This window comes from Doryrhamphus excisus, chromosome 19 (assembly GCF_030265055.1).
Source record: "Doryrhamphus excisus isolate RoL2022-K1 chromosome 19, RoL_Dexc_1.0, whole genome shotgun sequence".
Lineage (NCBI taxonomy): Eukaryota > Metazoa > Chordata > Actinopteri > Syngnathiformes > Syngnathidae > Doryrhamphus > Doryrhamphus excisus.
This window is the reverse complement of record NC_080484.1, coordinates 15,785,872-15,813,732: the sequence shown is the minus strand read 5'-3', so window position 1 is coordinate 15,813,732 and position 27,861 is coordinate 15,785,872. Positions and strand designations below refer to the sequence as shown.

Sequence of the window (27,861 nt, the reverse complement as noted above, 5' to 3'; positions counted from 1 at the left end):
TAAATAAATGTTTAATGTTAATTTTTTTGACACAAAATAAGATGGAAAAATAAACAAGCAAATCAAAAAACAAATGAAACAAATTAACAAATTCATTTTTATTTATTATTAAATTATTAAATAAATGTTTAATGTTATTTTTTATTTTTCAACACAAAATAAGATGGAAAAATAAATAATCAAATCAAAAAACAAATGAAACAAATTAACAAATTAACCTTTCATATCAAGGCGGGGGCCTCAAACTAGCGTCCCGGGCCGTGAGTTTGAGACCCCTGCTCTAGACCAAACATGGCTGGTCTCACCACAGTCGTGTATACCCTTCTATACCCGGAGAAAAGCCACGCACGCACAGGGAGAACATGCAAACTCCACACAGAGATACCCGAGGGGGGAATTGAACTACTAGCTGCGTGGCCTGTGTGCTAACCACTCATTCACCGTGCAGCCTCCGGTCACAGTAACCATGATATATCATTTCCCATGGTTTCATCCTAGCTTTAGTTCCAGCTTCCATCATCCCTGCTCAGTTCACAAAGACCAATGGTATTTCCCACCGTCTTGTTAAAACGTCTTCTGCATGGACAACATTAGGCTCCAGCATCCCCCCGTGATCCTAGTCCGGATAAGTGGCAAAGAAAATGGATGGGTCGGTTTCAGGGGTATGGGTTGGTGTTTAGTTCAACTTCTTATTTTAAAGGTGTCGGAGATCGTCAAGATATTTTATTATTTCTTGTGGTCATTTTAGTCGGCCGGACACTCCTGGGAAGATTCACCACTGTTCCATGTTTTCAACATTTGTGATTAGTGGCTCTCACTGTGGTAGGCTGGAGTCCCAATGCTTTAGAAATGCTTTTATAACCTTTCAAACAAACTAAAGTGTGACAAAGCACGGTTATGCTTTAATGCGGGGAGAATCGCTTTTACACACAAGGTCACGTAGGAGTGGGTGTAATAAAGTCTTCAGTTGTCTTGTCATTGACTAATATTTACATTTGTTTGATAATCTGTAACATAACATTTTAATGTGGCAAACATGCAAAAACAATAAGAAATCAGGAAGGGGGCACTATAGTGTATGTCAGGGGTGGGCAAACTTTTTGACTCGTGGGCCGCATTGATATAACAAAATTTCCGGGGGGGGGGGGGGGCAGACTATATATTTTACACGTAACAGTCCACCTGGTATTATTGTATTATTATTATTATCTGTAAAATTGTCATGCAGTCTGCTATTATTATTTATTATTTTATATTTAAATATTTTAAAAATATTATAATAATTAAAATAAAATTAAAATAATAATTATTATATTATTATTATGTAAAATATGCAAATATAACAATATTATTATATATAATTAATATAATAATTAGCATTAATATAATAAATATAATAATCATAATTGTTATAATAATATAATAATTATTATTTTAATTTTTATTATTATTATGTGCTTGTGTCTCTTTTTTCAGGAGCAGTTTGTAAACAACAGACCATGTCAAACAACGAAATTGATACAACCATCAAAAGGTTGGCTCAGGCCATGATGCCAGGTTGTATGTTGAGTTTAAATTAAATACTTTGGAAAGATTGCGAGGGCCGTATTCAAACACTTGGCGGGCCGGATGTGGCCCCCGGGCCGTAGTTTGCCCACCCCTGGTGTATGTGGTAGGCATTATGTCTTTACTTCTTTTATTGTCCACACCGGCCCTCTCTCCTAGGCTCACCTGCCCACACGCACATGCAAAACTTTAAATTATTATTATTTATTCTAAATTATTTGTGCAATTTATTGTTCACGCTGTACATTGTTGTTCATATTTGATGTCATCTAGCAAGAAATGAAATATTTATCAAAATATTCTATTTTTTTTTCCATGTCAAATTTTTTTTCTTTAACAATTTTGTTTTGTGGGCGGCACGGCGGTATAGTGGTTAGCGCGCAGACCTCACAGCTAGGAGACCAGGGTTCAATTCCACCCTTGGGCATCTCTGTGTGGAGTTTGCATGTTCTCCCCGTGCATGCGTGGGTTTTCTCCGGGTACTCCGGTTTCCTCCCACATTCCAAAAACATGCTAGGTTAATTAGCCACTCCAAATTGTCCATAGGTATGAATGTGAGTGTGAATGGTTGTTTGTCTATATGTGCCCTGTGATTGGCTGGCGACCAGTCCAGGGTGTACCCCGCCTCTCGCCCGAAGACAGCTCCAGCACCCCCCGCGACCCTCGTGAGGAAAAAGCGGTAGAAAATGAATGAATGAATTTTGTTTTGTAATAGAAAACATTCAACATTGCTTTTCCAAAGTTACATTTCTATAGCAAAACGGTTTCGGCTCATTGTAACATATTCCGCCGATCACTTCAGCCATACTTAACATTCACGGAAAAAGGTATGGTAAATTCCTGTATTTCTTTCCTAATACATATATCAGGAAAAATCTTTTTTTTTCCAATACCATGCCTTACTGAACAGCTATTAAAAAAACAGCAAGCAGGCAGAGAGGACATTTGTAAGATGAGAGCCCTAGCTTCAAATAAATTGACCCATGACCTAAAACAGATTTAATATCTCTCACAATGATTACAACCACGTCTACATCCAAACTCCTGTTGCGGGAATTGAACAGACGAGTTCCTTTTTAGAAACCTCCTTGAAATAGGAACAACACAAAAAGATATAATAAAAAGACATAATGTATTTCCAAATGAGAAACAAACAAGGCGGCGGCACGGCGGTCGAGTGGTTAGCGCGCAGACCTCACAGCTAGGAGACCAGGGTTCAATTCCCACCCTCGGCACATCTCTGTGTGGAGTTTGCATGTTCTCCCCCGTGCATGCGTGGGTTTTCTCCGGGTACTCCGGTTTCCTCCCACATTCCAAAAACATGCTAGGTTAATTGGCGACTCCAAATTGTCCATAGGTATGAATGTGAGTGTGAATGGTTGTGGGATTGGCTGGCGACCAGTCCAGGGTGTACCCCGCCTCTCGCCCGAAGACAGCTGGGATAGGCTCCAGCACCCCCCGCAACCCTCGTGAGGAAAAAGCGGTAGAAAATGAATGAATGAATGAAACAAACAAGGCTGTGACCTTAAAAATGTCCTGGTATACTATACTATGTACCCTGTGTACCCTGCCTCTCGCCCAAAGACAGCTGGGATAGGCTCCGGCATGTGTGTGAGTCCACAAATCGATACAAAGTGTTGAAAAATGAGCATTATAGGTCCTCTTTGTTTTAAAAAAAATGACAAAATCAAGGTAACAACGTAAAAAACTCAAGGCAATGACACCACCATTGGGTCTCCTTTAAGACACAGTTGTAGACTCCTATAGAGCAGCGACACACAATAACGCGCTTTCCAGATCTTCCAGAATCAGCACCTATTCCAGCTGTATTTCCTTGGATTTGTGCTAAGGAACAGTTTTACTTTACTACGCCTTCTGAAACCCGCCATTTTGAGCCATCCCAAACTTCTTTCAGGGCTCACTTCCAAATGCGAAAACCTAATTTAACACGGGAATACAACTTTTGAACTAGCATAACGCATATGCGTTACCAGATACTGCAATGAGCAGGTGTTTGATGCTGGGATTTCATTGCATGTGCAATGACGCGGACACAGAAAATGCATGTCACGGTGTTGAACTTCTTGTTTAGCCATATTTCTTGTCTGTTTTTTTTTATTATTTTGTTTTCCTTCTCTTTCACTGTTGATTTCTCTAGCCTCTTTAATCTCCCTGTGTCTTGTTTGTATTCTGTATTAAATCATTCTGTTTTTTAAAGATTTTTTTAATCTAATAGTAACACTTATTAATGTCTACCGCAAACGGAACCAATACACCTGAGTCCGGATTCAGTCCAAAAAAAAAAGTTTTGAACGACTCGTTCACAACTCGCACATGTCTGGTGGAGATGATAGAAAGGGTGTGGCCTGAGCAAATACATATCTCATTGTTTTTGTCCCATACCGTTTCCTGTGCATCGTTATGTTTGACATTTCATTCCAGCGGACCTCCAAATACCATAAAGTGTCTTTATGTGGGTTGTATTACATGAAATATTACATTAAAACGTGTGCGCATTCAAACTTGCACACAAGTTGGACCACCAGCAAACGAGGACAGGATCGACTCGATAGATTGCAGTCAACAGGTTCTCCAAAATCGAATAAAACGTTCAATGGGTGTTCTTACGGAACAGAACCGCACACAAACTCATGGTAAGCGAACATATAATAAGGGTAGCTGCTTGGAAAATACACAAAAATACACAATTGTTCACACATATTGCGAATGTTAAAAGTGAAAACGAGGAGTCTTACCTGTAAACAAGACGACTGGCAGAACAAAGCAGTAAATTAGCCAAACAATCACCTGGAGATCCATGTCGTCCGGGTCAATAAAAGACCCCGATGGTGGCGACGTTTCGATTCCACAAGTGAAACATAACAAAAAGTGGCAAAGTTACTTGAAAAGGAAGCGTAATCCCTGGCCTACTTAGGAAAGACACCATAACAATACACTAGTCTTCCACTTCCCAAACGTAAAGTCGAAGTAAAGTCACGTCTGTTTCTCAGGAAGGCGACTTTCCACTTCTTCTGTCCGTCAGGGGGGGAAAAAAAAGTTGCTTTGGAAGGAGGCCCGGTCTGAAGTCAGTATTCGGATGGAAAATGTGATTCATGGGCTGAAGGGCGTTCATACAGCAGTCATTTTGTGTTCCTGGTCACTTCCCTATTGCACTTATTACCCACTGGCACTGCAGCATCGGTACAACTTTTCAGAACATGTCAGAATGTGATGAAATTCATCAAATATATCCGTGTTGTATTACCGAGTGGTTCGGTTCCCCTTGGAATTGTGTGACATATTCCAATAACACGCACAAGAACTTTTTATAGCCTGACTCTCCCACCTGTTCCAAGTTAATGAGCGCTGTGCACTAAAGATGTGCGAATATTGACAGAGTCGTTCAAAAACTTTCAAGTGTTTCAATGAATCGGCACTCACGGGTACTCGTCTCTTGGCTCGTTTACTTCCTCACCCATGTAGCTAAAGTTAAATAAGAAAGTCAGATAACATATCTGGGCGTGACTGAATGTGGGAGAAATTATACAGAACTTTATGCACATTCGCTCTTTGATCGGTGAATTGAGTACCCGATTCACGCTGGGGCCTCTCTGACTACATGACTGATGACTCGAGTGTATCAAGAACCAGATTCACTTCAGTGAGTCACTCACGAGAACTACAATCACTAAGAAGAATTGACTTTCCCAGCAAGACTGTGCACGTGATTAGCGACATCTAATACACAGCCCACAGCAAGGCATTCAAAAATGACAAACTTTATTCAGTGAAAATAAAGCCATGGTTGACTATGAATGCATGTTCTTGAACAAAATAATTAGATTGCTGGGCAGAATGGTGGAATATAAATACCACTGGCTTTCTTACAATGGCTGATAAGTATTTTTTTAATCACTAGTGGTGGAGCCTAACCCGAATACGGTATTCGGAACATGACTTTTTAAAGAATAATTAATACAATAAATACTTTTTAAAACATTCTAACTACATTTATTGGTCAGAAAAGTGAAAATAAAAGCATAATAGGTCCCCTTTCAGGTGTTACTTTGTACAGGCAAGGTGTAATCGATAAAATTACCCCGTTTGTAGTTGTGTACAGTTCATTTATTTTTATGTTTGGTCTGAATTTGGCACCCTTATCAAGACGTGTTGTGAAATCAGTGCTACATACAATACTGCCTCCACTTTTAAAACAAAAATTCCAGAGTATATACGAGGGAATTACTTAATTACGCAGACAGCTGTAAGGTCCGTGAGGCGGGACAACTCAATGCTATTTCCAAACACTTCCGCCATGATGGTTAGCAAGAGAGGGGGGCGGGGTTAGGTGGACAACAGTGTTGTAATGTAATCACTCGCTCTGAGAGGCGTGCAAGATAATTTGAAACACATGTCCACAAATTGATTCAATGGATGAATTCAATTTACTGATCAGACTGAATATATAAAATTTACAACATTTTTATCGCAATTAAGCGTAACAGTGTGCTGAGTATATCTTCACAGTGCAATGTTTCTGGATTCTGCTCACCATCATGGCGGCCAAACCTGTACTACGGAAGTGAGCATGAGTTTAGCTTATTATTTTGAGTCCTCGGTAAAACCGCCCCCTTTTTATATTTTACACTACGCTTATATCAAAATTTAAAGCGTTGCAAATGAACATTTGCATACAATAGAAAAACAAAACAATCTAATTGCGCATATGTTAGGCAAAAATGCGGCAACGAAGTTTCATTAAAAATACGTCTACTTCCGGGTAATTTCATTGGCGCTCCTTAAGAGTACCGGATATGGGCGTACCTTATTTATTTCCGCGCGAAAGTTATTTGTTCTTCCTCCGTCTACGTCGATGCGTAGTTTTTGTCCGAACGTTCTTTTTTATTTTATTTATTAAACATGGCTCAGGCTCGAGTTACCGATTTTTACTCCCAGCGAAAGAAAGGAGGGACCGGTTCGGTGAAGCAAGCGGACCGTAGCGGGTCGAAATGCAGCACCATCAACACAAGGTCGAGCTCCTCATCCAAACAAGACGTATTCTTCATTTCATCCTCCAGCCATGTTCGCGAGGACGTCGTGCGAGGAATCGAATCTACAGAGTGTTTGTCGACAGGAGAGTCGACCGGTGACAAGACGGTCAAAGAAATCCCCCTCGTTCCCCGAACACCGAAGCGGCCGTCGGCAAACACAGACTTTGAGACGGACATCATATCCGCAGTCCAGGAACGCAGCACGACGAGAAAGAGGCGACAAGTAGACGTTCATCAAGTCCAGGAAACTAATGTTCAACAAAAAGCGACACGCACGACCACGAAGAAACTTACGCGTTCAAAGTCACAGGTAATGTTTTGCTCACTTGTTGCATTACTTGTTCGCTTTGTGTACTGTGTACTGTGTATTGTGTACTGTGTATTGTGTACCCGTAGATACTGTGCATACTTGATGCACGTGCAAACACAGTCCCTTAATATCAGTGGCTTCATTAGGCCTATTTTAGGGGGGTTCAGTCCCCCCTGAAATGTTCTTGAGTCCCCCCTGAAATGTTCTTGAGTCCCCCCTGAAATGTTCTTGAGTCCCCCCTGAAATGTTCTTGAGTCCCCCCTGAAATGTTCTTGAGTCCCCCCTGAAATGTTCTTGAGTCCCCCCTGAAATGTTCTTGAGTCCCCCCTGAAATGTTCTTGAGTCCCCCCTGAAATGTTCTTGAGTCCCCCCTGAAATGTTCTTGAGTCCCCCCTGAAATGTTCTTGAGTCCCCCCTGAAATGTTCTTGAGTCCCCCCTGAAATGTTCTTGAGTCCCTCTGAAATGTTCTTGAGTCCCTCTGAAATGTTCTTGAGCCCCTCTGAAATGTTCCCGGGTCCCCCTAGAAATGTTCCCGAGTCGCCCCTGGAAAATGTCGCCGGGTCGCCCCTGGAAAATGTCGCCGGGTCGCCCCTGGGAAAATGTCGCCGGGTCGCCCCTGGGAAAATGTCGCCGGGTCGCCCCTGGGAAAATGTCGCCGGGTCGCCCCTGGGAAAATGTCGCCGGGTCGCCCCTGGGAAAATGTCGCCGGGTCGCCCCTGGGAAAATGTCGCCGGGTCGCCCCTGGGAAAATGTCGCCGGGTCGCCCCTGGGAAAATGTCGCCGGGTCGCCCCTGGGAAAATGTCGCCGGGTCGCCCCTGGGAAAGTGTCCCCGGGTCGCCCCTGGGAAAGTGTCCCCGGGTCGCCCCTGGGAAAGTGTCCCCGGGTCGCCCCTAGGAAAGTGTCCCCGGGTCGCCCCTAGGAAAGTGTCCCCGGGTCGCCCTAAATAATTTGATATTTTTTATTATTTTTAAATTTTTGTATTTTTTTGGACTTGTAGAAAATGTTCCCGGGTCCCCCTAGAAAATGTTCCCGGGTCCCCCTGGAAATGTTCCCGAGTCCCCCTAAATAATTTGATATTTTTTATTATTTTTAAATTTTTGTATTGTTTTGGACTTTTCCTTGAAATTGGAAGGTTTTTGTAAACAAACTATAGTGTGTAACATCACGGGGACTCGTTCCCAAAATGTAGGAATGACTCGGCTATTCTCTTTGCTCTCATGACATGCCATCTTTCAGGCTCTTTCCAGAGATAATATTACGGCCCTGAAGTCGCGCCTCCAGACCATCAAGAAGCAAGCAGAATTAGCCAACGCTACATCGTCGACCTCGGTTTCCGCGCCCTTGGTTTCATCCTCCATCGTTGTCTCCACGTCAGCGCTCACCAGAGCAAAGGAACTTGCGGCTAAAGCTAAGGCAAAGAAGGATTGTGACTTGGAGGGAAAAAAGCTCCAGAAAGAGACACAAGATCAAGAGAGGTGAGAATATACTTGTAGTTTTTCTCGGAAAATGTACCCACGATACTTTTAAATCAGCTATGTAACGTTATGTTTCCTTGTCTCAGCGTTCAACAGCCAGCATATCAGCAATATCACAACCTTGCCCAAGATACTCCGCCAGGCCTCTCCCTGCCTTACCAGTTCAAGATACTGGCCGAGATGTTCAGGAGTATGGACACGGTGGTTGCGATGCTCTTCAACCGTTCCGAGACGGCGACCTTCTTGAAGATTAAACAAGGAGTTCAGGATATGATGCACAAGTAGGTTTGACTACAATTTAGATTTAATTTCCATTTTCTGTGGTTGTGCAATAGTTTTACAACGAACGGCAGACATATTTGTGGAGTTTCAGCCTTATTCTGGAATTAATTTGATAGTTTCATGGATGGACACAGCAAAGTGAAATTCACATAATTCATACAAAAAAGTACCAAAAGTCAATGATTCCCCTTTTTATAATCATATAACCCAGGGGTCACCAACATGTATGGGCCCCCCCCAAGAGTTGTGGAAAGATGCACTTTGTTTATGTTCTGGTAAAAACAAGCAATATTCATATTGTTGGTGCTTTTCATTTTTGTAAAAGTAATAAATAAATAATAATAAAAAAAAACTTGGTGACCCATAATATAGCCAATAGTACATATAAACATTTCCACTTCATCAATAGTATAACTAGTACAACTATAGTATAACTAGTATATCCGTATCGGCTAATTTCACTCATGTATGATCGATATCGGCAGCATAGAACCCTGATGGGATCATCCCTAGTTAGGCAGCATAGAACCCCGATGGGATCATCCCTAGTTAGGGATCCCTAGTGTTGCATTAATGGTCTATACCAGGGGTGGGCAAACTACGGCCCGGGGGCCACATGCGGCCCACTAAGCGTTTGAATCCGGCCCGCCAGTTGCTTTCTATAGTAATGGTAATGGTTTAATTTCATTTGAACATGCATCAGATTCCAATTGAGTGCATCCCATAATCAGTTCCCAGTTCCACATGTCCAAAAGGAGTAGGAAGAAGCAAAGCTTATTAAATCCTACCCCTCCATCTGGTACTTTTACAATCACTAACTGTTACTTTTGTTCACTTCCTGCTTTCCTAATATAATTTCAGTTTTGTTTTTTGTTTTTTTAAATGTAATTTAAAAATGTTGTATTTTTATTTTTATTTTCATCAGATTCCAATTGAGTGCATCCCATAATCAGTTCCCAGTTCCACATGTCCAAAAGGAGTAGGAAGAAGCAAAGCTTATTAAATCCTATCCCTCCATCTGGTACTTTTACAATCAGTAACTGTTACATTTGTTCACTTCCTGCTTTCCATAATAGTTTAAGGTTTTTTTTTTTGTTTTTTTTTTTAAATAATGTACCTCGTACCGAAGTACAAGGTGATGTGACCCTACAATGACATAATAATTTGATCACTTCCTGCTTTCCTAATATGGTTTAAGGTTTTTTTTTGTTTGTTTTTTTGTTTGTCACGTACCGAAGTACGAGGTGATATGACCATACCATGACATAATGGGTACCATAGTAACTGTCAATATAGTGATTTATTGTATTTATTAGTGATTATTTCGCAAACATCAACTGCTTCTAATTATTTCGAATTTTTTTTTCATATAACAGCTGGCAACATAAGTCAAGTCGGATGTATGATTCAGAAAAAAAAACAAAACTGTAAAATTCTATTTCGTAATTTGCTGTGGTCTGATAGTGACAGCTGATAGTACGACACTTTTACAGATAAAATTAGACTAATAATTCAATGCGGACTGTCAGAATTATAAGCGTAAAACAGTGCGTATTAAATATATATTCTGCCCCCTTGAGACAATTTTGTTAACTCAAAGCGGCCCGCGAGTCAAAAAGTTTGCCCACCCCTGGTCTATACAGTACAATTTTTTTGAAGGCTTGTGGAATACTTGTTTTTTTTTCCCTGAATGACACGCAGGGAACGCCTGGTTTTGTGCAAAGGTTTCTGGGTATGAGAGTTGACTGAATTGTCACATTGCAGAAGATGAAGTTGCGTCCTCTTCCTGGTGTCTGCAGGCGATTTCAGGAGCACCACGTTGGCCAAATGATGGCCGTATTTCCTGAGGCCTACACACTGAGACAGGAAAAGAACATCCCCACATTCAACAACTGTGTGAAGAAGGGCAGCTACCAGCTCACCGTGGAACCCGTCATCATACATGGTGTGGAAACCATTATTGGAAATGATTATTACAGTATTGGAATATCATAGTGTGTAAACTGGTGTACCAATTTGCTCATGTGCTATGATCTTTTTTTTTTTTTTTTTTTTTTTTTTTAGGTCAACAGGAAGGTGGTAGGCCTGTCCTGACGGCCTCTAATCTTTTGGCGAGAAGACGGACCTTCCATCAGAAGCTTGTTTCCATTGTCAAACACCACCACAAGGTCAGGAACTGTTTCAAAGACATTTTATGAGTCGTTTATTTGCTCAAATGGAAAGAATCGAACCTTTTTATATACACCTCAATTCCCAAAGTGCTGATCCGAATGGACATTTAATTTAGTCTCACGGGGGGTGGAATATTCTTTTCCCCAAACGGATTGATGCAAAGTTGTCAAGGTGTGTTCTTTGCAGTTAGAGACCTTCCTCGGTTTTGAGTTTTCACTCCCACCAGTCTTTGTTGCGGACTTTCGTGTACTCTGGAGTAAGGATCGGCCGATATATTGGGCCGATATTTGCATTTTTTTTCCCCTTGTATCGGTATCGGCCGATACGCATGTGGGTTCGCCGATGTATTTTCTTTCACCGCATGATTTACAGTCAGGCATCCTGACGCCTGACTGTATTATCTTCTTATAATCACATTATATTTAATCAAAAGACCATTTTGTTTCCAGAAAATGTTCAGTTTATTACATGTATTATATCTAAACAGTGTAAACACAATAATTGCAAAAATATTTCAACAATAATATTTTATCAACAGTCTTATCTTATCAATGTTAATGACAATTAAAGTTCCATGAATCAAGTTTGGGTTTTTTGGTGACTGGAGTTGATGAGCCATTCAGAAAAAAACTTGAGGTCGCTCTCGGTTTTCCGACTTGTATTTGCATTTTTAGTTTTTTTCCATCATTTCAAGAGTGTCCTCCTCATTAATGGTGATAAATCCTGGTTGCTATTTTCCCTATTTGTCAATTTTCCCGGGAGTGTCAACAGCTGACATGTTGACAGAGCACAGACAGCAGCAAAACAAACGCTGTGTGTTCACGCTCGTGCGCTGTTCTCTGATTGGACAGCTACGGGGGCTGATACTGGACATGGTTAAACTCTATATTTTATCAGTATCACTACCCTGGGCTTTGACACAGTATCATTTCGGGCCTTTTCCTGTATCATTCATGGGTGCTTTCTAGGGTACAGGGACAATTAATACTGTAGTATGTGATAATATTTGTTATCATGGTCATTTTTTCATGTAAATTGAGGGATCAAAAGCAGTATCGGCCCAAGCAAAATCGGCCATCGGCTGAGGGTGATGGCAAAAAATCGGCATCGCCCCAAAAAAAAACATAACCTACTCTGGAGTTGCACGTGCAGCACAGACAAACACGACACAAATTTGCTAAATGTTGTTTACATTTTACTGCGCATGCACCATTGACTATTGTGGTTGATTATAACTCCGCATGTAGACCAGAGATGGGAAAAATTCCTTTCTACGTCTACCATCGTTTCCATAAAAAGTCATTGAGAAAGACCAAAAGACTCACGGAACCGTGTCTGAGGTCACATGTCTTTTCTTTGCAGGTCTTTCTGTCCTCCTTAGTCCCTCCAGTGTGCGTACCAGAAGACAAACTGACCCGCTGGCACCCCAACTTTAATGTGGACACGGTGCCGGATGTGCAGCCCAGCTTATTGCCTCAACCGCCTTGCACTGAAAAACTTTCCACTGCCCAGGAAGTGTTAGAAAAAGCCCATTCTCTCATCACTCCTAAGGTATCGATACATTTACCAATAGACTCGGCACATTAACGATCAATGGATGTGATGGTTTTTTTCTTTCACCCAGATGGCGAAGGCTTTGGTGTCTCTGGTTCAGAAGACACCAGAGTATGGGAATCCCGAATGTACAGAAACCAATCCACAAAAGCGGAACTCCACACTAACGTCTGCTCCACCTCCGACTCCAACTGCTCTGAAAGGGGTCTCCCAGTCCTTGTTGGACCGGGTAGGTGTACTACTACCTCTTAACTGGTCTATCCGTCGTTGACAGAATTATCCCCCTTCTGAGTTCATGGATGTCTTTCATGTAGTTGCCTCCTGGGAATATCGGAATGCTATAGACTTTCTTTTAATCACTAATGATATTCATTCATTCATTCATTCATTTTCTACCGCTTTTTCTTCACGAGGGTCGCGGGGGGTGCTGGAGCCTATCCCAGCTGTCTTCGGGCGTAAGGCGGGGTACACCCTGGACTGGTCGCCAGCCAATCACAGGGCATAAATAGACAAACAACCATTCACACTCACATTCATACCTATGGACAATTTGGAGTCGCTAATTAACCTAGCATGTTTTTGGAATGTGGGAGGAAACCGGAGTACCCGGAGAAAACCCACGCATGCACGGGGAGAACATGCAAACTCCACACAGAGATGCCCGAGGGTGGAATTGAACCCTGGTCTCCTAGCTGTGAGGTCTGTGCGCTAACCCCTAGACCACCGTGCCGCCCACTAATGATATTATTCATTGGAATTTATAACTTAAGAGTGGTTTTTTTTTATTTAGAAATATCAAGAGTTGAAGCCACAGCTAGGAGACCAGGGTTCAATTCCACCCTCGGCCATCTCTGTGTGGAGTTTGCATGTTCTCCCGGTGTTTCTCCGGGTACTCCGGTTTCCTCCCACATTCCAAAAAACATGCTAGGTTAATTGTCCACTCCAAATTGTCCATAGGTATGAATGTGAGTGTGAATGGTTGTTTGTCTATATGTGCCCTGTGGATTGGCTGGCGACCAGTCCAGGGTGGACCCCGCCTCCTCGCCCCAAGACAACTGGGATAGGCTCCAGCACCCCCCCCCCCCCCCCTCGACCCTCGTGAGGAAAAAGCGGTAGAAAATGAATGAAGAGTTGAAGTAGATATTTGGTGCATTGTTCACGCTACCGCTCCAAAGTTTGCCATCACTTGGAAATGTTTTTGTTTTCCAAAGAAAAACACATTTTCATGCATTTCCCAAACATTTGTATCCATTTCCCAAACAATGAAAATGAATGAGGATGTAGATTTTTGCATAGAGGCCTACTATCAACAACTTCCTTGTCAGTCCTCTGCATCAATCTCCTGCTATGGCTGCTAATCCGACTTCATCATTTTTATAAGGCTACTTAAGGCTAATAAATGATTATAAAAGCCATCTAAAAAAATCTAAACTAAAATTAAAATCTCTTACCATGCTGTTAACTACTCCCTTCAGAGAGCAGCACCAACTGGGTCTAACAAGGACAGGAAAACGTTACAACTATGCAAGAAGACATATATCTGAGAGTGTGTAGTTTAAGACAAACCTGGAAGCTGCTAAGCTAAATAGCACCCGTCAAACACCAGTGTCGGTATCAACAGTGAAACAGGGACTTCAGGATATGCTGGACTTCATAGCAGGACTGCTAAGAAAAAGCCGTATCTCACACTGGCCAAAAAAAAATGTTCCGGTGATCCCAAACTTTTGAGCGGCAGTGTACATAGAAGATGGAATATTAACTCTAAAAATCAGATTTGTGTTCATACTCGAGCTGTGTGAACGTAGCAACTGACTCATGTTGTTGTGATGAGGGAATCGGGTACTCTATTTATTGCCGACTCAGAATCAGAACTCGTTTCAGTTGGGAATGTCAGTGTTTAGCATTGAGTCGCGTTTTATTCCCTTGGATACATAAGAAGGAAATAAAGAAGTAACATATTGATTCTGTTTGGTGCTCTAGATTCGAGCGAAGGAAGCCCAGAAGCTCCAGGCGGCGATGACACGCAACCCTTGTCAAGAAGAGCGCCTCTTGATGATGTCACAACTCGGGGAGCTAGCAAGGATTCTTCGGAATGTTTTTGTCGCGGAAAAAAAACCCGCTTTAACCATGGAAGTTGTTTGTAATCGGATGGTCGCCAGCTTCAGAGCCGCTCTCACGTCAGGTTGGTCAACAAGATACGGGCGATATACAAGCGAGCTGTAGCTTATGAACCTTGCGTTGTTTTATCGACTTTTCTTCCAAATATTTCGTATTGTTTGTAATTATGTTTGACGTTGTTTGATTTTGTAGAACGCAGACGTCGATTAGCAAATTGTGACAGTTCATGGCACCAACTATGACAAGCTAGCTTTGGATTTTAGTTCATTTGGTTCGATCATTCAGCCATTTTTTATGGACGTTACGCAGCTGTAAATGAATCTGTGCTTGATATGGAGTACGGGGAGGAGGAACAGGAAGTTGTACCGCCCCCCCCCCCCCCCAGTGAAGTCCGTCAACAGGACTCACTCCCTCAGTTCCAGCGATTTGCCTGGACAGTTAAGGACTGAACGGGTATTTTAGGGGGCAGTGATCTCGTTCATTCCGTTCCCAAAAAAAAAACAACTCGTTCTTTTGATCCGTTCGTTCATTTTTTAAATGAAGCAAGCGACCTACATGTACAAAGTTCATGTTTCTGTTGAACATTAGCCATCTCCAACAACTATGACAAGCTAGCTTTGGATTTTAGTTCATTTGGTTCGATCATTCAGCCATTTTTTTTATGGACGTTACACAGCTGTAAATGAATCTGTGCTTGATATGGAGTACGGGGAGGAGGAACAGGAAGTTGTACGACCCCCCCCCCCCCCCCCCCCCCAGTGAAGTCCGTCAACAGGACTCACTCCCTCAGTTCCAGCGATTTGCCTGGACAGTTAAGGACTGAACGGGTATTTTAGTGAGTGATCTCGTTCATTCCGTTCCTAAAAAAAACAACTCGTTCTTTTGATCCGTTCGTTCATGACCGACACACCACAAGTGTCTTTTTTTAAATGAAGCAAGCGACCTACATGTACAAAGTTCATGTTTCTGTTGTTGAACATTCGCCATCTCCAACAACATGATTGGCTGATCTGCTCTTCTGTCTCTCTTTAGGCGAAATGGAGAAACGCATGCGTTTGATGGCGGAGCTGACCCCCGACTGGCTCACCATCCATCCAATCAGGAAGGACTTTTACCTTAAATTGAACAAGAACATGGACCTCAGCGTGGTTCTGGACAAACTGAGATGCAGACTTGGAGAAGAGGAGAGGCTCTCGGGCCAATAATTCAAGTGTGTGAGGCGGGTGTGTGTGTGGGGGGGGGGCTTTGCCTATTCATCATGCCACGGCCTTAGAAGTGCATCATTGTCCCATGTTGGAAGGAAGTAGCGTAAACAGGAAGTGGGTTGAAGACGTACAATCGGCATGTAAACCATTTTATTTTAATATCTTGTTGGGTGAGAATTATTATGCAATCTCGAATGCACGTGGCCTCATTCTTAAAAATAAACGATGTTCATGCCCCCCGCCACTGTATCAAGTCAATCTGTATTAACTAGGCTTGGCGATCGATTGCGATTAATCACAGATAGAAACCAGTTTAAATCTTTGTGGTAAATGATTTGATGTGCAACTACAACGATAATTACATCAAATATTACGTGAAAGGGTGGGTTATTATTTAATACGGCCAGCAAGCATATTTTTTGTATTACCATTTTTACGATTTCCATAATTGCTCTTGAACGCAACCACAAACCGCAACCGCATTTGATGTCATTTCAGTAGAATCTACAGGAAGAGGATTATAATGAAATAATGAAAATGGAAAAAATGGCATCTACTACAGTGTAGGGCTGCACGGTAGTCGAGTGGTTAGCGTGCAGACTTCACAGCTAGGAGACCAGGGTTCAATTCCACCCTCGGTTTGCATGTTCTCCCCGTGCATGCGTGGTTTTTTTTTTCCCCACGTACTCCGGTTTCCTCCCACATTCCAAAAAAAAAAACATGCTAGGTTAATTAGCCACTCCAAATTGTCCATAGGTATGAATGTGAGTGTGAATGGTTGTTTGTCTATATGTGCCCTGTTAAAGTTAGGATCATGCTCAAATTTTTCATTATTATTATTTTTTTTTTTACAGCTTGGGGACCAAAGCAAAGAAATACACACTCATGACTTTATAAAAGTGTACAAATACAAGATGATACAGTAGATGAACTAAAATACACTTAGTGTCATGTGACTTGGCCACAAATGATAGCTACGAATTTTACCATAACACTCAGACTCCTGCAATATTCTAGGCCTGGGGTGTCAAACCTTCTGATGGAAGGATATACTGTATGTAGGCTATATCCGTGGATATATTACGATGGTCGTTCTGTAAATGTCTGGCAAGGAGCTAACACAAAAACATCACAATCTGTGAGATGTGTAAGCTGGCATTGGTTAGTTGGAATGTGTGGAATGGGCAAATGATGCATTTCCCAGCATGCTTTGCTGTAGAAATGATGATTCCTGAAGGTGTTTTTTGTAAAGACCGTAATAGTAATTGTTCAAGTGAGTCTGAATTTCGTGCAAATATAATATTCTCTCCTTTAATACTGTTACAATCACAATACAGAGTAGTTGATATCAGAGGAATCAAACTTTGTTTGATGCGGGCTAACTCAAAGCTGTTTTACAAACGGGTCCACTGCGCTGGATCTGGTCCTGGAACCGGTCCAATTGCTATATATAAAAAAAAAAATAAAAAATACAGGTGTGGCAACAGCTGCCCATGGATGGAGGCCACAATTCCTGGCGTCTCCACCGAGTACAGATGGTTCCTTTGACAGTACTTTGGTGTGGTATAAAGTACGGTCTCAAAAGTGAATGATGATCCTCAGTACTGAACCAGAGAGAATACCTCGTGTGGTCTTAGTCGGTCCGTACCTTTCAGTTCCGTCAGCTCGATGACCACCATGCAGCCTTGAATCTCCGCACCTTGTTTCTTCATAAGCTCACAAGCCGCAAACAGAGTACCTGGAGTACAAATACAAGTCAGATTTACACTCGACACAAATGTTTATTGTTTGTCTTTTATGAGGTGAACACAAATTTTTTTTTGCATGTTTGTCACACAAACATTGCAGGCTTACTAGTAAAAGGATCCAACACATAAAACTCAAATTTATTGATTGACAAAGTAAGAAGCCAAAAACCACTTCCACACTGAATGGGAGGAGAACTTTTTTTTTTTTTTGTCATTCAGACTCAAGTTAAGGTCATGTAAGGCAATACCTCATCAATGTAACTGATGCTTAGTGACCAGGGGCCTCATTTATGAAACATTGCGTAGAATCCATACTAAACGTGTACACGCAAAAGCTGAAAATGCAGTACGACACCCCCCCCCCCAAAAAAAAACCTTGCGTACACACATCTGCATGCAATTTTCCCTTTTATAATTTAAAAAATTATAAAATTAAAAATATATAATTTTATAATATTTTTATATTTTTTTAATTATAAAATTATAATTTTTAATTATATATATATATAATTTTTTTCCCTTTTCATCCCGCCCTCAATACACCCACATTTTATTGGTCAATGCAAAGTTTTTTTTTTTTTTTTTTTTTTTTTTTTTTTTGTCCCGTCCAGCCATTGGGGCAGATAGTATTGTTGATCTAAATGCCCTTACATGCTAGACAGATTTGCTCTGTGTCAGGAAAGGTGTTGGCTACAACTTCCCTGTACCATGAAATTTTATTTGCCGTTATTTGATGTCTTTGTTATGCCATTTGGGACGACCGGACCGGAGCAAGAAGAAGAACAGAAAAGAAGAAGAGAGAAGAGAAAGGTGGGGTCGGGGGGGGGGGGGGCAGTAGAGGGAGAGACAAAAACAGCAGCAACAAGAATTCCCAAAACAACAACAGTGACAAACAGAACAGTTAAATGTCAATGATGGCTAAGGGTCACACTGGAGATGATATCAGTGGAATGAAACAGTCCAACTTACCAATAGCAATAGTAACAATGAGGACATGACCCATGATAGTAAACACAATTGCAACCATACAGTTACAGTAATTAAAATCTCATTGCTTGACATCATTATTACTGTAATAATAGCATACCAATACTATATAAACATCAGGGATAAGAGAGTAGATTGTATAGAGAAGCACCCATGTGCTGTGAGTGCCCATATGGAGGTGTGTTGTGTATGTGAATGCGAGTGTGTGAATGTGTAATTGTCACTGAGAATGACAAAAGGAGAGAGACTGCCTTCTACCACCCAGCAAACCCCGCCCCGCGCAGCCAGGTCAAGCCCCCACCGCCAGAGATCCTCCGGCCCCGTGGGTGTGGGCAAAGCCAGGGCCGACTCCCCAAGACCCGCCCCCGAAGCAACTCCCCGAAGAGACCAGCAAGAGGCCATGGAGGAGCAATCCCAACCGGCAACAGGGCGCCAGCAGGCCGGAGGAGAGCCGCACCCCCGAGACCAGCGGGAGACCATACCCTACTAGGGCAGAAGGGCATCGAAGGCCACACACCCGTGGGCACAGGGGCGCCCCTGCCGGCCGGAAGGGAGCCCGTCCACGGCCGGAGGCACCGCCTCCCGCCCCCCACACACCCCCAGGAAGCAGAACCCGGCCCGCCCCAGGTAACCCCAGGCCCGACCACCGACATAGGACCGCCCCGGCCAGGACAGAAGAGGCCCGGGCACACTGCCCCATGGAGGACCGGGCGGTTGAGATGGAACACCCTACGCCAGACCCCCGCAGAGCCCCCCCCCCCGTATATCTACATGGCCATATACCCACATACACATCCACACATATACATATATATATATACATATATATATAATTATAATAAAACTAATCATTAATTATCTAAGTATTTAAAACAATAAATACATAAAATAAACTCAGACACATGCACACCCCATCCACTCAATACACACACATGCTGTGGACGTCCCCGGGTGGGGCGTCCGGGGCATCACAGGGTGGGGGACCCAGGGGTCCCAGACCCACAACCAGGCCCCGAGCCCAGGGAGGTACGGACCGCCAAGGCATAGCACCCCCAGACTCCCCTCGACCACGGCATCAGGGCTACTGCAGTGTGGCAGACAAAGGAGCGGGCGAGGGGAGGAGGCCCGCACATGAGCAAGCGGAGGGGGCGAGCAGGCGAGTGGTGAGGCGCTCCACTGCGCCGGCCGACATCCACCGGGCAGCTCACCCCCGTGAGGGAGAGCCATAGCTCCAAGTCACGGGGAGGCCACGCACCAGAGCCGAGGAGTTAAGACCAGCGCAAGGCCCCCGAAGGACCCCACCATCCACCGGGAGGGCCAGCCCCCCCCGCCCCCAGAACCAGCAGCGCTCCGCCCACGTACCGGAGAACCATCCCCGACGAGCCCTAAGGCAAGACTGGGGATGGGCAAAGACAGGGACAGCGATGCGGCAGAGCATAGGACCAGTGGCAGCAGACACCCAAACGCCCGAAAGAGCACCGCCCCCCCAGCAGGCCCCACCCCGAGGAGCATGCTCCCCATCCCCACACGCCACCCCGGCCCCCGTACCCACGAGCAGGATCAGGTCCCCTCCCAACACACAGCCCGGTCCCCGCAGCAGCCACCACAGCGCAACAACCCCAAGCCACCACCGTAGACTTCAGGCCACCAGCAGCGCGGACCCCACTGCCTGGAGGCCGGTGAACGCCCCCCCAAGGGCACGTTGGCGCCCGCGACCCAGGACAGATCCAGGGAGGTAGCGCCAACCATGACACCAGGGCAAGCCCCGGCGTCAGCTGGTTCCAGCGGGACCCCCAGGAAGGCCAGGCAGACCAGACCAAAATATCCTGCAGCCCAGGGCACCCCGAGCGAGCCGCCAAGCCCCAGCAGCCAGCGGGCCAATCGCGGGGGTAGGCAGTAGGCTCTCCGGTCCAGCCCGCTACACCTGTGTGTGTGAAGATGGTATTGTGTAGATAGTGCAATTAAAAATAGGCCTGTCCCATAGGGCTGACCTATGTGTGTGGTGTATGTGTATGTGTGTGTGTGTGTGTGGAAGGAAGCTGAGCAATGGTGGGTCCCCTGCCTGCTCAGACCCCCCCCAGAACTGAGTGTCTAAGGTGCGGTTAAAATTGAAGGGTGACCAGCCAGAGGAATGCCGAGGACAAAAGGGCATCCGCAAGGAAACCCTTCGCCCCCGGCAAAACCAGTTGCAGGCCACCCCCCAAAGTCCTACATGTATGTGAGGTGGTGCAGTGCAGCAGGGAGGATCGGGGCCCCACACACGCCCACCCCGCACTACCGGCCAACCGAGCCGGGCAAGCCAGCCGCCCGGAGCAAGCCCTGGGCCACAGGACCAACCACGGGCCCCACCCAGCCCATCGTGGCGGCCAGTCCGGCCTGCCAGCTCCCCCCCGGAGGGCCCCACCAGAGATTGAGCCAGCTATGCCACCCCCGGACCACCAGGAGCCGCGGACAAACCACACGCCCCGAGGCTGCTCCTACAACCACCAGAACAGCAGGAACCGCGCCCCGGCAACACATCCGTCACCATGGCAGCCCAGGGAGTGACACCACAGAGACCGCAGGAGAACCGGGACCCGCATGGGGAAGAGCCCAACCCCACCCCCCGGGCTCGTGAGCCAAGAGTGCCAGGGCGGGACAGAGACACACACACCAGGCAGCAGAGCCCACCAGGCAGACGATACCCCAACAGCCGCAAAAAGTGAATGCCCCCCCCAGTCCCACCCTCCACCACAGCGCCGACCCGTCTCCACCACATCTCCCATCCACCCACGGACCCGCCAAGTAGGACACCCCGGAGGCGGGAAGACCGCCACCAGACCGGAGACAGAAGGGGCCAACCAGACACCGGCAAATAGCAGGGGCCGCCCGTGAGCCACCGGCCAGCCCCACCCCCCAACCCTTGGTCGAGGCCCCCCCACGACCCAGAGCCCACCACCCCGCCCCCCAAGCAAGCCCCCCGCTAATCCCGGCCCACGCCGCGCAGAGCACCACCCCCACCGCTATCCGCCCCGCTACCCACGCACCCACAGCCAGCCCCCCACCCGCCCGCCCCACATCCACCACAACCCAGCCATCCCTCCACCGAAGGGAGGGAAGCAGGTAATGCCCCACCCCAGCACCGCACCTCCCCACCCAGAGCCCAAGCTGCACAAACGAGACCCCCCCTCCCGTATGAGCTTACCAGGCGCCCCACCCGGGGCCATACACCTACCATACACAAAAATTAAAATTGAGAATAAAAATAATAAAAAAAATATATAATAATAAATAAATAAATAAATAAATAAAAATAAAGTAAAGTAATTGATAATAATAATAATAATAATAGTAACCATAATAATAATAGTAGTAATAATAATAATAATAATAACAATAATAATAACAATAATAGTAATAACAATAATAGTAATAATAATAATATTTATTGATAGTTATGTATGTATAATAATGATACTACTATTGATACTTAATATATAATAATTTATATAAAATATATTTTCTAATAATTTAGATCTTTTAACTATTTTAGATATGATAATAATAAATATATACATGCATACCTACCCACACACATATATAGCCATGTACATACCTAAGAGGGAAGGCTCTGCAAGGGCAGCGGGGTATAACCACCCGTGCCCACACCAAGGGCAGGGCCAAAGCCTCCCATGCCCACACCCCACGGTCCCACACAGTAGCCAGGCCAGAGCACCCAGGGCAAACCCGGCCCACCCCCAGGGGCGAGGGAGGCCGCGGAGGAACCAGCGCCACCGGACGCACACAGGCCCCCCCCAGCAGCAGCAGGCGCCCACCACCCACAGGATGCGGCTCCCCGTCTACCCACCACCCCGAGGGACGGCCTGCACCACCCCCGGGACGACCACCACCACCCCACCCACGCCCCATCCCCAGATCCGGACAGCCCCCCACCAACCCCCACCTGAACCTCCAGGGGGTCAGCCCAGCAGGAAGGGACAGAGATACACGGCACCCACCCGCTCACCCCCCAGACGCCAGGGCAACCCGGCGACCAAGACCATGCCCCAAGCCAGAGGAACGAGACCGCCAGGGGCAGAGACAGGCACACTCAGCCCTTCGAGAATTACAAAAAGAGATTAATTTAAGAGATTAATTGCAAATGCAAAGTTTTTGAACTGTAAGGCGAGTGGTTAGCACGCAGGCCTCACAGATAGTAGACCCGAGTTCGATTCCACCCTCTGTGTGGAGTTTGCATGTTCCCCCCGTGCATGCGTGGGTTTTCTCCAGGTACTCCGGTTTCCTCCCACATTCCAAAAAAAACATGCTAGGTTAATTAGCCACTCCAAATTGTCCATAGGTATGAATGTGAGTGTGAATGGTTGTTTGTCTATATGTGTCCTGTGATTGGCTGGCCACCAGTCCAGTGTGTACCCCGCCTCTCGCCTCCAAGACGGCTGGGATAGGCTCCAGCACAACCTGTGACCCTCATGAGGAGAATCGGTAGAAAATGAATGAATAAAAGAATTTCACCTCCAGTTGCCAAAAGGTCGTCAAGAAGCACCACTTTTTGCCGTGGAGCCACGGCGTCCTCCTGGATCTCTGCTTCAGCCTGAAACAACATCACAATAAATAATGTGGTTTGGAGACTACACTTTCAAACAACAAAACATCAGAACCCAACTCATTATGTGGTAGGTTCTGACATGAAGTTATTTTGGGGATGTATGACGATATAAAATGATCTAAAAGTTTAATTCGGTATTTATAATATAATCTGTTTGCTATACCGCTAATTCACACTAGGGTTGCGGGTATGCTGGAGCCTATCCCAGCTGTCTTGAGGCGAGAGGCGGGGTACACCCTGGACAGGTAGCCAGCCAATCACAGGGCACATATAGACAAACAACCATTCACACTCACATTCATAATAATAAGACAATAAGCAGGCTAATACTAGCCTACTAGTAGTAGTAATAATCAGAAGACTAATGATAGTAATAATAATAGGCTAATTATTATTATTATTAATAACAACAATTATTACTAATAACAATAATTATTATATTATTGATTAATTATATTAATAATATGATAATTAATAATGATAATTAATTATTATTAAACTATATTATAATTATAGTAAATAATAATAATAATAATAATGTTAATTAATAACCCACGCATGCACGGGGAGAACATGCAAACTCCACACAGAGATGGCCGAGGGTGGGATTGAACCCTGGTCTCCTAGCTGTGAGGTCTGCGTGCTAACCACTCATCCACCGTGCAGCCTCCTTAAAACATTCATTCATTTTCTACTGCTTATCCTCACAAAGGCAACATGGGGTGCTGGAGCCTATCCCAGCTCTCTTGAGGCGAGAGGCGGAGTACACCCTGGACTGGTGGCCAGCCAATCACAGGGCACATATAGACAAACAACCATTCACACTCACATTCATACCTATGGACAATTTGGAGTGGCCAATTAACCTAGCATGTTTTTGGAATGTAGAGTCATATAATGAAATACGGCTGCATGGCGGACAAGTGGTTAGCACGCAACCCACACATTTACGAGATCCAGGTTCAATTCCACTCTCGGCGACTCCAAATTGTCCATAGGTATGAATGTGAGTGTGAATGGTTGTTTGTCTATAAGTCACAGTTTGCTTGTCATTAAGGAAAAATGTCATCAGCCATGCAATTCCAACGGCATATGGAATATTGTGTATATTACCTTCCCGTACTCCAAGTCATAAGCCACAGACACAGTAGCTCCTGGAAGTTTTCCTTTCTTCCTGACCATGACAAAACCAACTCCCAGACGCTGAGCAAGAAGAGGCCCAAAAAGGAAACCGCGAGCATCCAAACCTACTCAAACACAAATACATACAACATATGCACACACAATGATACAACTTAGGGCAGATACTACTACTACTACTACTACTACTACTACTACGACGGCGAGACTTGCGATTAGCGAGGCGTCGCATTAGCGTCGTTTGATTAATTCAAGTTCATGTTAAAGGTTAAATAACTGTTAATAGTTATCCTCCCTATCCGTGTGGAAGTGGTAAGTTTTTGGCTATTTAAGTTGAAAGGAAATAACTTGAAGGCTACCGTTTAGGTCGCGAGCTTGCGAGTTAGCATGTGTCTCAAGACCCTGCAGTTGCGCAATATGTTGTAAATAAAAAGAGTATAAATGTGACTATAGTCGTGTTTTGTCATGTCTACAGGGCTCTAATAATGCTTTGTTCATTTTAATATGAAAAAAATAATTTGTCTACCCACCAACTATATGTGGTTTCTTAAGTTATTATTTGCCGTTTTATTATTATTATTATTATTATTATATTTAGTTATTTATTACTGATTGATTTTCTTTATTCTTGTTTGTTATATTAAAATTAAATTAATTATTTATTAATTATATTTCAATTAATTATAATAATTATAATTAATATAAATTAAAATTATTAAAAATAAATAAATATTTGTTTATTTTATTTTTGTTTATTTAATTTTAAATAAATAAATATTTGTTTATTTATTTTTCATCTTATTTTGTGTAGAAAAATAAAAAGTAAGATATTTATGAACAGTGGAATGTTTTATCAGAGCTTTTATTGTAGAAAATTGGAACCAAAGCGACGTTTTTTAAATTTTTTTGTTTTTAATAAATGCGTTTTTTTTTGGAAAACCTGATGCGGCCCAGTCTCACCCAGACCCTAGCTCCAGTGGCCCCCCAAGTAAATTGAGTTTGAGACCCCTGCTTTAAGGTATGGCACAAAAAACAATAAGTAAGGAAGTATTAAATAACTTGTGATAGTAATAAATAAATCGCACTGTTAAGAATTCTACAAAGAGAAATGAGATCATATTTTGATGCGTCTTACCGACAATCAGGTCCACCTCCCAGTGATTGGTCCTCACATGTTGTTCAAACAGGTCAGTAACCGCCGTCAAAGCATTTGGATCCTTCAGGATGGGGCATATATCTCTGTGGGAAACAGAAAACTTATATTCCACTTCAAAGTTGCGGCCCGCGGAGTTTGAGGCGCCCGCCTTGATATGAAGTTCGACATGGATGCTGTATGTTTTTTTTTTTTTTTAATATTTTATTACAAGCTTCAATTTTACAAAACAATAACAATATAAGCAGAATTACAGGAACATAAAAGTGCAATTCTACAGAACAATATCAACATAAATAAAAATAAATAAAGAAAGGAACGTGCGAGGGATATTGCTTGAAAATAAGAACAACAAAATAAAAATAGAAACCCACCAACTATATGTGGTTTCTTAAGATTTTCTTATTTGCTGTTTTATTTTTTATGTTTTATTTATTACTGATTGATTTGTTTATTATTTTTCATCTTATTTTGTGTCAAAAATTAAAAATTTAAATATTCAAGAACAGTGGAATGTTTTATGTTTAATGTTTTAAAAAGTGTAGGGCATAGCAGCAGCATTGAAGAAGACAGTCATTTTATTTAGTTTTTTTCTGTTTTTAATAAATGCGTTTTGTTTTTTTTGAAAAAATAAAAATCGAAAAAAAATTGAAAATTAGAAAACATGTTTTTTAGAAAAAATAAAAATAGAAAATAAAATAGAAAACATGTCACTTAAGCTTGTTCTTCATATGAATTGTTTTTTAAAGTAAAAATAGAAAAAAATTGAAAAAAAATTGAAAAAAATTTGAAAATTAGAAAACATGTTTTTTTGAAAAAATAAAAATAGAAAATAAAATAGAAAACATGTCACTTAAGCTTGTTCTTCATATGAATTGTTTTTTAAAGTAAAAATAGAAAAAAAATTGAAACACATTAGAAAAAATTAGAAAACATGTCACTTAAGCTTGTTCTTCATATGAATTGTTTTTTAAAGTAAAAATAGAAAAAAATTGAAAAAAAATTGAAAAAAATTTGAAAATTAGAAAACATGTTTTTTTGAAAAAATAAAAATAGAAAATAAAATAGAAAACATGTCACTTAAGCTTGTTCTTCATATGAATTGTTTTTTAAAGTAAAAATAGAAAAAAAATTGAAACACATTAGAAAAAATTAGAAAACATGTCACTTAAGCTTGTTCTTCATATGAATTGTTTTTTAAAGTAAAAATAGAAAAAATTGAAAAAGAATTTGAAAATTAGAAAACATGTTTTTTTTTAAAAATACAAATAGAAAATAAAATAGAAAACATCTCACTTAAGCTTGTTCTTCATATGAATTGTTTTTTAAAGTAAAAATAGAAAAAAATTGAAAAAAAAATTTGAAAATTAGAAAACATGTTTTTTTGAAAAAATAAATAGAAAAAAAAATAGAAAACAAGTCACTTATGCTTGTTCTTCATATGAATTGTTTTTAGAACGTTCTCCAATGTATGAAAGGTTTTCAGCGCTTTTCTTTTTCTGAATATCAGTTCCAGTGATTCATATCATATTTTCAGTTCAGAAGAAAAACGGTGAATATTTGGCTTGCATGACATGACTGTGGATTTGTGAATATGGAATTTTCCTAATAAACAAAGACATTTCACAGCATTCTGCAGATCCTTACGAAGGTTGCATTGTAGAAACAAGAACATTCACCAAAGTAAAAAAAACCTGATGCGGCCCAGCCTCACCCGACTCTACCTCCAGTGGCCCCCAGGGTAAATTGAGTTTGAGGCCCCTGGTGTAGGGTATAGCAGAAGCAAAGAATTATATAAATACAGAAAATCACAAAGATATTAATGCAAGATCATGCATATTTTTTTTATTAAATCTGAAAAATCTGATTATATTCATGGGGTTACTAAATGGGCTGGATCTGATTTTGAACATGTTAATTAAGACAATGTACTTTAAATCAAAATTTAAAAATCAATAATCAGGTTTTATGACATGTTCAGGGGCCCCTGGAAATCTCTACCACGTGCAGTACTGCATGGAAGAAAAGTACACGAACGAGTGACGACAAGCCCATCCTGTTGTGTACTTTGTACTCGTTTCACACATCTGCATCTTCCCTCTTGTCCATATTAATATATAGACATTTTCTTAGGTGGTTAACATCACGATCACCTACCTAAACACGATCCCCCTCTTCGGAAAGTCTGGGAATGCACGAATTCGTCTTTGAAGTAGTTGGAGTTTGGATTCTGTTCCATTCTTCCGTTCCTCCATTTATCAGCAACACAGGATCCCAAATGTGCCTTCGTGAAGTCCGTTGTTGTAAAGTCCTGATCGGACGTCAATGAATTGGAAAGTGTGAAATGACCTGGAAACCTCACCGAAGATCACTAATAGGGCAATGCGCATCAAAGATTGACCTGTACTCCCCTTCCTTAGTACGCCGTGGGCGGGTTTGACCACCATGTTGGTAGGCTGGATTGTGGCCAAGACACAAACGCGTAGTCCCAC

At 42.8% G+C, this 27,861-nt stretch overlaps 3 protein-coding genes across 7 annotated transcripts in view; 1 reads left to right on the top strand and 2 right to left on the bottom strand.

The window, feature by feature from the left end:
- The window catches only part of piezo1 (piezo-type mechanosensitive ion channel component 1), a 73,439-nt gene extending 68,513 nt beyond the window's left edge, over positions 1-4,926 (bottom strand). For all 5 annotated transcript variants that reach the window (XR_009120181.1, XR_009120182.1, XR_009120183.1 and 2 more), the window contains exon 1: positions 4,323-4,926. Coding sequence is in view for 2 of the 5 variants with exons in the window: in XM_058056645.1 (XP_057912628.1) it covers positions 4,323-4,386 (64 nt within the window). In the remaining 3 variants the exon portion in view is untranslated. The remainder of the gene's footprint in view (positions 1-4,322) is intronic.
- A 1,463-nt stretch (positions 4,927-6,389) lies between these two features.
- Positions 6,390-16,052, top strand: cdt1 (chromatin licensing and DNA replication factor 1). Its single transcript, XM_058057367.1, has 9 exons — positions 6,390-6,927; positions 8,166-8,404; positions 8,491-8,685; positions 10,486-10,631; positions 10,751-10,854; positions 12,221-12,409; positions 12,483-12,641; positions 14,393-14,594; positions 15,563-16,052. Exons 1-9 carry the CDS (start codon positions 6,487-6,489, stop codon positions 15,733-15,735), a joined length of 1,848 nt encoding a protein of 615 aa, XP_057913350.1. The 5' UTR covers positions 6,390-6,486; the 3' UTR covers positions 15,736-16,052.
- A 559-nt stretch (positions 16,053-16,611) lies between these two features.
- Positions 16,612-27,813, bottom strand: aprt (adenine phosphoribosyltransferase). Its single transcript, XM_058057368.1, has 6 exons — positions 27,527-27,813; positions 25,352-25,455; positions 24,190-24,323; positions 22,983-23,061; positions 17,384-17,473; positions 16,612-17,179 (listed from the first exon to the last, which is right to left on the bottom strand). Exons 1-6 carry the CDS (start codon positions 27,622-27,624, stop codon positions 17,130-17,132), a joined length of 555 nt encoding a protein of 184 aa, XP_057913351.1. The 5' UTR covers positions 27,625-27,813; the 3' UTR covers positions 16,612-17,129.
- Positions 27,814-27,861: the final 48 nt, after the last annotated feature.

What these genes read in the sequence shown, in the direction of transcription:
- cdt1 (XM_058057367.1), top strand. Translation starts at nt 6,487, where the DNA reads ATGGCTCAGGCTCGAGTTACCGATTTTTACTCCCAGCGAAAGAAAGGA. An exon ending in TTACGCGTTCAAAGTCACAG is followed by an intron (nt 6,928 to 8,165) that starts GTAATGTTTTGC and finishes GCCATCTTTCAG; the next exon opens with GCTCTTTCCAGAGATAATAT. An exon ending in TTGTCAAACACCACCACAAG is followed by an intron (nt 10,855 to 12,220) that starts GTCAGGAACTGT and finishes TTTTCTTTGCAG; the next exon opens with GTCTTTCTGTCCTCCTTAGT.
- aprt (XM_058057368.1), bottom strand. Translation starts at nt 27,624, where the DNA reads ATGGAGGAACGGAAGAATGGAACAGAATCCAAACTCCAACTACTTCAA. An exon ending in AAGAGGGGGATCGTGTTTAG is followed by an intron (nt 25,456 to 27,526) that starts GTAGGTGATCGT and finishes TGTTTCCCACAG; the next exon opens with AGATATATGCCCCATCCTGA. An exon ending in GGAGGTGGACCTGATTGTCG is followed by an intron (nt 24,324 to 25,351) that starts GTAAGACGCATC and finishes GTGTTTGAGTAG; the next exon opens with GTTTGGATGCTCGCGGTTTC.